The following is a 10,634-nucleotide window of genomic DNA, read 5'->3' as shown; positions in this document are numbered from 1 at the left end:
CGCGGAGCAGGGGTGACGTCTGGGAAGTGCTTTGAGGGGCGTTAGAAGCGTCGTATTTCTGCACAGTCCGAACACACTGGAGCTTGGTCCAGGCCACGCCTGGAACAGCAGGGGAGAGCTCCCTGCATAAACAACTGCCCCGCCCCAGAGTCGGCTGCATCTCGGCGCCAGGCAAGGGGTCCCTGGATAACCGGCCCCTGCACCCCACCCCAGAGATAGATGCATCTCAGCGCCAGCTCCCTGGATAACCAGCCCCCGCACCCCACCCCAGAGACGGCTGCATCTTGGTACCGTTCAAGGGGGTCTCTGGATAACCGGCTCCCGCACCCCACCCCAGAGACGGCTGCGATTCATCCTGTCTAGTCTGTACGGAGGCTGGGATCTCGCCAGGGGCCGTCGGGCTCTGGCGCTGAACTCAGGCTAGGCCCGGATCTTCTGCAGCTCAGCTGGAGGGGACAGCAGGGCCATTCGTGGGGAAGACACTGGGCCAGGAGCCAGGACTCCTGGGTTCAATTCTCAGCTCTGCCACTGGCTCCCTGCACCTCCCGTTCCCCACCTTATGCTGGGAGCTCTCGGGGGAGTCCTGGCTCCAGCTCCCCCACGCCCCCGCTCTAACCACTAGACCCCCCTCCCCGCCAAGACCTGAGGATAGAACCCAGGAGTCCTGGCTCCCAGCCCTAGTCCCTACCTGCTTGATCACACTACTTCAGTAGGGATGTGGCCTGTTTCTCAGATCTCCTCCCTTCTGAATTCTCTCTCCCCACTGTGATTGCTCTGTGCCTTAGTTTCCCTGTGCAAATGGGGTGTGAATCCCTAGCTCTCTGCTGGGTCGTCCTCCCCGTGGATCCCAGAGCCCAGCCGGGGTGGAGAGCGGGGACCGGGGCCTGGAGCGGACGGTTGGCAGCGGGGCTGATGGGGCAGGGTGGGGGGCACTTGCCACGGGGGAGCGTACAGGAAGCGCTCCCATTCCCCGGCCCCTGGCAGAGACAACCGCAGAGATCCCCAGGGCCGGCCTGGCTGAGCTCAAGGAGCTGGGGGGCGGCTGGGTTCAAGGGGTCCCAGACGCCAGCCGGGAGCCGGCAGGAAGTTGGGAAACGATCTGGAATTATTAGCATCCGTTAGAGCCACATCGGAGGCCAGCTGCTGCTGGAGTCTCCAGCCAAAGGGGGTGGAGTGGAAGGGGAGTGGGGGCTAGAGGTTAGAGCTGGGGGGGGGGTCAGGGAGCCAGGACTCCTGGGTTCTCCCCCCAGCTCTGGAAGGAGAGTGGGGTCTAGTGGGTAGAGTGAGGGGAGATCTGGGAGGAGAGTGGGGTCTATTGGTTTTGGGAGGAGAGAGTCAGGATTCCTCGGTTCTATTCCAGGCTGTCGATAAGTCACTGTGGGGTAGGTCACGTCCCGTGACTCAGTTTCCCTGTGACCAGCATAGCTCCCTCCCAAGGAGCTTGTGGGGCTGGATTGATCCACCAAATGGGGTCAGGAGCTTTGGGCCGAAGTTGCCTTGGGGAGGGGGGTTGGTGCCCTGCCAGGTACCCACAGAAATGCAGCTCCGCCCAGCCCACCCTGCGTGGCCTCATCTGGAGCTGATCAAGGACGGGGGCCGGCCTCGGAGCCCCCCGGAGCTGCCCCCGCGGGCAGGGCTGTGTCCCAGGCCAGAGCAGGCCCCCAAGCTCGGCTCTGCTCTGGGGTCCCTGCCGGGGGGGGGGGAACGGCACTGGCAGGCGACTGGAACGGCGGGGGGGGTCTCCTGGTGTCCCCGGAGTGGAGCCGAGCCCCCAGAGCTGTGGGTGGGGGCAGACGATGCCAGCGACTGTGCGGCACGGATCCCTGGGCGAGGCGTCCGCTTGGCTCTGCTCCGTGGGCACGGTCTGGACCAGGTCCCCCCAGCTCCTCCCCCACTTCCCGCAGGGCTGGGAGCTGGGCACCGGCGGGGCAGCGTCAGCCCCATGGGGGGGCGTGAATGGGAATATTTATCTCCCCCTCCCGGAGCTGGGGGAGCTCAGCCCTTCAGGGGGTGGGCAGGCTGGGCTGATCCTGTCGGGGCTCCGGGGGCTGGTCTGTTATTGTAGGGTCTGCGGGGGCTTGTGTGTTATTGTAGGGTCTCTAGGCGTGTTGGCTCCGGGGGCTGGTCTGTTATTGTAGGGTCTGCGGGGGCTGGTCTGTTATTGTAGGGTCTGCGGGGGGCTGTGGCTCCGGGGGCTGGGCTGTTATTGTAGGGTCTGCGGGGGCTTGTGTGTTATTGTAGGGTCTGCGGGGGCTGGTCTGTTATTGTAGGGTCTCTGGGTGGGGGGCTGCAGCTGGTCTGGTATTGATTTGATTCTCGCTAGTTTCACTTTGAATTCCAGTCCCTCCTGCCCCCACTTCCCCCCCGCCCCGGCCCCCCGACACTGTCCAGCCTGGTCTGATTTGTCGGAGCCAGGACCCCGCCCCCGCCAGGAGAACTCGCCCTGCGCTTGATTTCACCCAGGCTGCTGCTGACGGGGGTAGGGGGGACTTGCCCCCCATTCTGTGGGAAGACACCCCACATTCCCTTAGCCTGCTGGGGGGGGGCGTCTTTTCCCCCTCCCCCAAGGGCTCAACACCCCAGCTCCCCGTGGCCGGACACCCCACGCTCGAGGGGGCGGGGGTATTTAGGGGGAGCAGGTGGGGGGTGTTCAGGAGATCGGGTGTGCAGGGGGGTGGGGGGCTGGGCAGGGGAGGGGGGGGCGGGGAAGCAGCTGAGGAAACAAACCCCCTTGGCCAAATGTTTGCCGGGCCCTGACCTCCCCGCACGGCTCCAGCTGGTGTTGCGGGGGGGAGGACAGCTGTCCAGAGCCCTGTGCTGGTTCGGGGCAGCTGCCTCCCTCAGGGGAGGGGGGTTACCATGGGGCTGCCCCCCCCCCGCGGCCTTTTGTTCTGGCCGCCCTCGGTTGTCTGGGGCTGAGTTTAAATCAAGACCCCGATGCGGGCCTGGCCCCTCCCCCCCCGATGCGGGCCTGGCCCCTCCCCCCAGGACTTCACCCCCCTAAAACACAGGCCTGGCCCCTACCCTTCCCTCCCCATCTTCCCCACTCCCCCTCCAACGCAGGCCTTGCCTCCCCTTGGCCCCATCACCCCACTGCCCCCCCCAGCCCCCAAAGAGCCAGCCCTGTCCCACCCCCCAGCCCACCCCCTCCCTGTCCCCCCCCAGGAGTCCCCCCAGCCCAACCTGCCACAGCCCCCCCGTCTCCAGCCCCGACAATCTGCTTTGGGGGGGTTCAGGCCAAGTCGGTTTGGGGGGTGGGGGGTTCCATCTTGGCCCCTTTTGTGCCCCTTGTTAGGAGCTGGGGGGGCATCGTGTGGGGCACAGGCCAGCTCGGCACAGAGGGGCCCACAGCAGATGCCCTCTGTGAGGGAGGCTGGGGGGGAAGGGGTTATATAGGTCCGTAGCACCACCCCACCCTGCCAGGGCCCCGCAGCCCCCCTCCCTCCCCCGTGCTGTTCGTGTTTCGGGCACACCCTGAACCTTCCTGCATTTCGGGGCACCAGGGGCTGATGAGTGGGGGGAGCCCAGCTCGGGGAGGGAGGGGCTGAGTGTCTCCCAGGGGTGAAGAGGCAGCTCATGCGAACTGGGGGGGACCCCCGGAGATGGGGTGCACATTCCCAGAGTGATCCTTGTGTCTGTCCACATTGGCAGCTCCTGAGGGCAGTCCTGGCTCCCTGCCCCCCCGCTCTAACCACTAGCGCCCACTCCCCTCCCAGAGCTGGGAGAGAACCCAGGCGTCCTGGCTCCCAGCCCCCCTCCTCTAACCACTAGCCCCCACTCCCCTCCCAGAGCTGGGGCGAGAACCCAGGCATCCTGGCTCCCTGCCCCCCATTCTAAGCACTAGCCCCCCCCGAGCTGGGAGAGAACCCAGGCGTCCTGTTTGCAGTGGGGGCCCCCGGCCTCACGCCCGTCTCCCCCAGGCCCGGCGTGGCGCGATGAACAAGCTCCGGCAGAGCCTGCGGCGGAAGAAGCCGGCCTACGCGCCCGAGGCCAGCCGGCCTCACCAGTGGCAGGCGGACGAGGAGGCCGTTCGCCGGGGCAAGTGCAGCTTCCCTGTGCGGGTGAGTCCGCCGGGCGGGGGGCTCTCGCACGCCCGGCGCACTCCTGTGTGCGAGCGGCTGTCACACACACGTGCCCAGCAGGGTGCCCACCGGTCCGGGGAGGTCGCACGCTCGGCTCGCACGGCCGGCACACGGGGGTCGGGGGTTGTGTTCTCAGCTTGCACGTGTGGGCAGTGGAGAGGCACAGGCTGGGGGGTTGCACGCTTGGCTTGCACGCCTACGTTTGCAGTAGCTCCCCTGGGAGGCACACGCGTGTGCCCCGGATTTGCACATCCCCATCTCGCACACGTGGGCCTGCTCAGCTCCTCCCCCTCCCTGCGGGGAACCCGGGGGTGGCGCTGGGCATGGTGGGTGACGGGGCACTTGGGCCTTGCCTTGGGGGGTGGCCTGGCTCTGACCTCTGCCCCCCGCAGTACCTGGGCCACGCGGAGGTGGAGGAGTCCCGGGGGATGCACGTGTGTGAAGAGGCCGTGAAGAAGCTGAAAACAGTGAGTGCAGCTGGCCTGGGGGCCGGGGGGGCAGATCTAGGCCAGATGCCCCCACTGGGGGCCCCCAGCACCTCCTCCTTCAACCCCCCTCTCCATCCTGAGTTTCCCAGCACCCCCTTCAACTCCCAGCCACCCCGAGTTCACCAGCACCCCCTTCAGCCCCCACCAAGTTAACCAGCACCCCCCCAGCCACCCATCATCATCCCCCCATTAATCTCCCCCCAGCCTTGAGGGCACTAATGGATTTCTCCATTCTTTGAAGTGGTTCCCCCCAGCCTGGGACTCTGCCCCACCCCCATGGGGCAGAGGGCTCAGGAGCGAGGGATGGGCTGGGGGGGTTTCTAGTGTCCCCCCACTGACACCCCCCCCCCGGTTGCAGAGCGGGCGCAAGTCGGTGAAGTCGGTTCTGTGGGTGTCGGCCGACGGGCTGCGGGTCGTGGACGACAAAACAAAGGTACGGGGGTGGGGGGAGGGACTGGGGATTGTGGGGGGCACGGCTGGGGGGGTTATGGGGCGGTTGGGAGCCGTGGGGGGGTCCTGCCACCCCCCAGCCCCCATGGTCTCAGTGGGAGCCCCGTGGACGTGCGGTGTCTCCTCCTGGGCTGAGGCGGGAGGGAAGCGGGGGGGGGATGAGCTGCCCCTGTCTCATGCCCCCCCCCCCAGGATCTCATCGTCGACCAGACCATTGAGAAGGTTTCGTTCTGCGCCCCCGACCGCAACTTCGACAAGGCCTTTTCCTACATCTGCCGCGACGGCACCGCCCGCCGCTGGATCTGCCACTGCTTCCTGGCCCTCAAGGACTCGGTGCGTGGCCCCCTGGCACGCCCCCCCCGCCCCGGCATGCCCCCGGCATGCCCCCCCCAGCACGCCCCCCCGCCCTGGCACGCCCCCGGCATGCCCCCCCCGCCCTGGCATGCCCCGCCCACAGCCCCCGGCACGCCCCCCCCGCCCTGGCACACCCCCGGCATGCCCCCCCCACCCCGGCGCCCCCCCCGCCCTGGCATGCCCCGCCCACAGCCCCCGGCACGCCCCCCCCGCCCCGGCACGCCCCCGGCACGCCCCGCCCCGGTGCCCCCCCCGCCCTGGCATGCCCCGCCCACAGCCCCCGGCACACACCCCCCGCCCCGGCACGCCCCTAACACCCGCGCTCGCTGGGTCTCGCATGTGCCCCTTTGCCTGCTCATGTTCCACTGCGCCCACTCGTGCCCCCCCCGACCGGTCCCTGCCCCCCCCGACCGGTCCCTGCCCCCCCCGACCGGTCCCTGCCCCCCCTGACCGGGCTCTGCCCCCCCTGACCGGGCTCTGCCCCCTGCCGCAGGGCGAGCGGCTGAGTCACGCCGTGGGCTGCGCCTTCGCCGCCTGCCTGGAGCGCAAGCAGAAGCGGGAGCAGGAGTGCGGCGTGACGGCCTCCTTCGGTGCCAACCGGACCAGCTTCGCCCGCCAGGGCTCCTTCCGCGCCCCGGCCGCCCGCCCGCCGGACAGCCAGAAAGGTGACCGGGGCGCCGCCCCCCCGCGCCCTCACTCCTGACCAGCTCCGCCCCCCAGTCTGCCCCCCGTGTCTCCCGTCCCCCCAGCTCCACCCCCTGTGCCCCCCGTCCCCTCAGCTCCTGACCAGCTCCGCCCCCCAGTCTGCCCCCCGTGTCTCCCGTCCCCCCAGCTCCACCCCCTGTGCCCCCCATCCCCTCAGCTCCTGACCAGCTCCGCCCGCAGTCTGCCCCCCGTGTCTCCCTTCCCCCCAGCTCCAACCCTGTGCCCCCCGTGCCCTCAGCTCCTGACCAGCTCTGCCCCCCAGCTCCGCCCCCCGTGTCTCCCTTCCCCCCACCTCCCGTCCCCCCCCGTGCCCTCAGCTCCTGACCAGCTCCACCCCCCCAGCTCCACCCCTCATGCCCCCCGACCCCCCAGTACCCTCCGGGTTCCTACCCTGCCCAACTCTCCCCCACCCCCCAATACCCTCAGCTCCTGACCATCTCCGTCCCCCAGCTCTGCCCCCCGTGTCTCTCGTCCCCCCAGCTCCACCCCCTATGCCCCCTGTCCCCCCGTGCCCGCAGCTCCTGACCATCTCTGCCCCCTCTCCCCCCCACCCCTCTGAGTACCTGCCCCCCCAATACCCCAGCTTCTGACCATCTCTGCCCCCCATCCCTGCCCAGCTCTAACCCCCCCCCCAGGTAGCCGCCCCACTCTGAGTCCCGCCCAGCCCCCCCTTTGCATGCTGGGCGGGGGCCACTCCTGGTCTGAGGTGGGGGGACTTGAATGTGTGGGGGGAGGGACGGAGGTTCGTGGGGGAGGGGGCCGTCCTGGGGGGAGGAGCCAAGGGCACCGGGGGGGGGGCGTGGTGGGGGGTCCACGGGGGGTCTCACCCCGACTCTCTCCGCCAGCGGAGGCCGCCCCCGCCGCCACCCCCTCGGCGCCCCCCGGCCCCGCCCAGCCGGGCAGCGTCTCCCCGCCGCAGGGGGCCCCCTCGCCGGCGGAGAAGGGGGAGGGGGGCCCCCAGCACGCCATCCCGCGTCGCCACGCACCCCTGGAGCAGCTGGTGCGGCAAGGCTCCTTCCGCGGCTTCCCCGCCCTCAGCCAGAGGAACTCGCCCTTCAAACGCCAGCTCTCGCTGCGGCTCAGCGACCTGCCCTCCACCCTGCAGCGCACGGGGGGCTTCCCGGCCCGGGGCGCCGGTGAGCCGGGGGCAGGAGGGGGAGCTGGGGGGCCGGGGGGCCGGTTGGGGGGAGCTAGGCAGCCAGGCACGGGGGGCTGGGGGGGGAGCTGGGGGGGCCGGGTGGGGGTACTTGGACCCTAGGGGTGGTATCTTGGCTTCCGGCCCTTTAAGAGATGGGGGGCGTGGGGAGCCCCAGAGGGAGGGGGGGTGGTTTGCTCCGAGTTGCCCCCCCCAACTCTGCTCCCCACCCCACCCCCAGTGCTGGAGCTGGAGTCGACCCCGCCCGGCGACAGCGACGGGATCAGTGCCCTCTGCAGCCAGATCGATGCCTCCTTCGCCCGCCCGCCCGCCGACCCCTTCAGCCCCACGGCCACCGACGGCATCGCCTCCCCCCCCGCGGGGCTCCCCCAAGGTACGGGCCCCCCCTCTGTGCCCACTCCCTGTGCCACGCCCCCCCGGGTACACCCCTGGGGTGCCAGGCCCCTTCTGCCGCGCCACTCTCCTGCCCGGGGATCCCGCCCGGGGATGCCCCATACCCCCACTGTGCCAAGGGCACAGGGACAAGCCGTCCCCCGAGGGAAACCCCTATATAACCAGCCCCTGCCCCCCACCCCAGAGAAAGCCGATCTCAGCGCAGGGTGGGGGGTCCCTGGGGAGCCAGCCCCCCGTCGCCCTGCCCTGGCATTGGCATGCGGCTCGCTCCTGACATGGGTTTTTCTCCTCGCCCGCAGAGCCGGCCGCCTGGGGCGAGCCGGGGTCGGGGGCCCCCCCGCCGGCCCCCCCGTTCCAGCCCGGACACAAGCGGACCCCGTCGGAGGCCGAGCGCTGGCTGGAGGAGGTGGCCCAGACGGTCAAAGCTCAGCAGCTGGCCCCTTCCACGGCACCCGTGCCCACGGCCCTGCCCGCCACGCTGCCCCCCTACCCCGTGAGCTACGCCGCCGCGCCCGCCCCCGTGGGCATCTTCCGGCCGCCCCACATGCAGCCGGCCCACGTGCCCACGGGGGCCTACCCACTGGCCGGGCCCTACGGGGCGCCCAGCATGCCCGTGGTGGGCATCACCCCCTCCCAGATGGTGGCCAACGTCTTCTGCTCCACTGCCCAGCTGCCGCCCTCGAACTCGGGGGGCAAGGCCGGCTCCTTCCCCCCTGCGCTGCGGGGCCCCGTGCTGCCCCCTCCCCCCCAGGCCCGGCCCAAGTCCGGCAGCGCCGCCCCCTGGCCCCCGGAGCCGGGCCAGCCGGGGGCCACAGCCCCCCCGCCCAAGCCAGACCCCTTTGAGGCTCAGTGGGCGGCGCTGGGGGCCAAGCCCCCCGGGGGGGCCGACCCAGTCAACCCCTTCGCCGGAGACCTGCAGAAAACCTTTGAGATCGAGCTGTGAGCTGGGGGGGGCCACCTGGGTCCCCGAGCCCCCCACTATGGAACTGACTATGGGGCCAGGTAGAGGTGGGGGATGTACGGAGACCCCCCCACCCCAGCGGAACCTGGGTCACCAGCTCCTTGTCAAATGGGGGGCAGCCTGGGGAGGGGCCCCCAGGACTGCTCCCCCCCGCCCGCCCGCACCAGCTTTGCTGCTGGGGGCTTTGCCGGGGGGCCAATGCGGGGCTGAGCGTGGGTCCCAGTCCCTGGAGGTGGGGCTGGGGTCTGCTGAAGTGGGGGGGGGGAGTGTGGGGGTGAGGAGCCTTTCCTCCCCCCGGTGATGAAATGGTTAACAGGTCCCTAGCTGGCTGGCTGCAAAGGGGGAGGGATCCTGGGCTGTACGTTTTGGGGGTCTGGACCGGGGAGCACCCCCCAGATCCGGGGGTGATCAGGGCTAACCCCCCCCCCCGAGTCTTGTGGTCAGACCTGCAGAGATGAGGCCCCGCGGACCTGGGGGCAGGTGGTGGGGGGCTGAGCGGAGGGAAAATGGGGTCCTGGGGGCCGGAATTGGCCTCCCCTGCAGGGAGCTGCCTCGGGGGCGGGGGGTTTGGTTCTGGCCTTTCCGACCCCATAGGCCTCTGCTGCAGCAGTGGGGGGGGGTCACGATGCACCAGCACCACCTACTGGGGGGTGCTGTGGCCCCCCCGGGTCCCTCAGCGTGGCCCAGAGGGGGAGTCTGGGGGGAGGGGCAAAGCAGGGGTGATGCTAACCCTAAATCTTCTGCGGGGAGCTTCCCCCCCATAGGAAAAAACACCCAGAGCTGGAGCTTTTCCTGTCCAGACCCCTGGCTGGGCCTGGCCTGGGGGGGGTCTCAGGGGCCCTTGGCCAAGCGGGGCGGGGGGGTTGTTCCTGGCTCTAATTTATTGTCTTTGATTTTTAGTTCGGGGGCAGGGATGTGGGGGGGTGGATCATGGTGAAGATGGGGGAGGGGCTCAGGCCAGGGTGGGATGGACGGACAGACGGGCAGTGCCCCAGATGCCCCCCCCAGCTGTCTGCCCTGATCCTGCCACAAGTCAAAGCCCGTGGGGGGGGGGGGTGCATTGAAGTGGCAGCTTGTCCCCGACCTGCTGGGCTGATGTAGGGGGGATATTGTGGGAACTGGGGGGGGGGGGCCTGGAGTGGGGGGACCAGACACCCCTCCCACAGGCTGTGTGGGGTCAGGGGCAGGGCCGGACCCCTGGGGGGGGCACCTGAGGCCTCTCATCCGCCCCACGGCCTGAGCAGCGTGGCCTGGATTCGCCCCCCCGTGGGCACCACCCGGAGGTGCTTCGTGGGCCCCGGGGGGCTGGGGCTGCGGGGGGGGGTGCAGGCTGGCCGTGCCCCACCGCTGGGGCGGGGGGGGAGCCCTGGGGCGGGGGGGGGGCAGAGCCACGTTGTAGGTGCACAGAGCCCTGGGGCAGGTGCTGGGGTGCGGGGAGGGGGAGGCAGCTGCTGTCCTGCCCCCCCCCAGCCCTCCGGCTGGCACGGGCCCTGCACCGACCCCCAGGAGGCGACACCGGCCGGGGGGGGGGGGGGCGGGGGAGATTTTCTATCTTTATTTCCACACGTTTTGTATCTAAAATCCCCCCCCGCCCCGCGTTTGTATGACAGAAATAACTGCCAATAAAGCTACCCTCTGCTGCCGGCTGGTGCCCTGCGCCGGGCGGGGGCCATTCAGCTAAGACCCCCCCAGCAGCGGATCGGGATCGCGTCAGGTGTCCCGGCCCCTGGGGGTGGGGGGCGCCACAGCGGGAATTGCCCTGGGTCCAGCTGCAAGATCCCCCCCCCGCCCCACCCCAGAGGTGGCTGCATCTCCATACTGGGCAAGCAGGTGCCGTATAACACCCCCCCCGCGCTTCACCTCAGCATCTCAGCACCAGGAAGAGGGGCCCCCTATAAGCAGCCCCCACAGGACCCCCCACGGGGCAGGGGGCTGTTCCTCTGGGGGGAGCTAGGGCAGCCCGGGGTTGGAGCCACCTGCCCCGGCCCCAGCTCATGGGGAGCACTGCCCCCCCTCCAGCACCTCCCATTCACCTGCTGGGGGGG

At 70.2% G+C, this 10,634-nt stretch overlaps 1 protein-coding gene across 1 annotated transcript; it reads left to right on the top strand.

Moving 5' to 3' along the window:
* Positions 1-2,705: 2,705 nt before the first annotated feature.
* LOC140902047 (numb-like protein) lies at positions 2,706-10,265 on the top strand. The gene is made up of 8 exons (XM_073321668.2): positions 2,706-4,061; positions 4,475-4,549; positions 4,929-5,003; positions 5,213-5,353; positions 5,868-6,039; positions 6,925-7,215; positions 7,456-7,608; positions 7,928-10,265. Exons 1-8 carry the CDS (start codon positions 3,936-3,938, stop codon positions 8,569-8,571), a joined length of 1,677 nt encoding a protein of 558 aa, XP_073177769.2. The 5' UTR covers positions 2,706-3,935; the 3' UTR covers positions 8,572-10,265.
* The last annotated feature ends 369 nt before the right edge of the window (positions 10,266-10,634 follow it).

The sequence above is a fragment of the Lepidochelys kempii genome, chromosome 23 (assembly GCF_965140285.1).
Source record: "Lepidochelys kempii isolate rLepKem1 chromosome 23, rLepKem1.hap1, whole genome shotgun sequence".
Classification (NCBI taxonomy): Eukaryota; Metazoa; Chordata; order Testudines; family Cheloniidae; genus Lepidochelys; species Lepidochelys kempii.
Note: the sequence above shows the minus strand (reverse complement) of the source record. Positions and strands in the feature narration are given on the sequence as shown.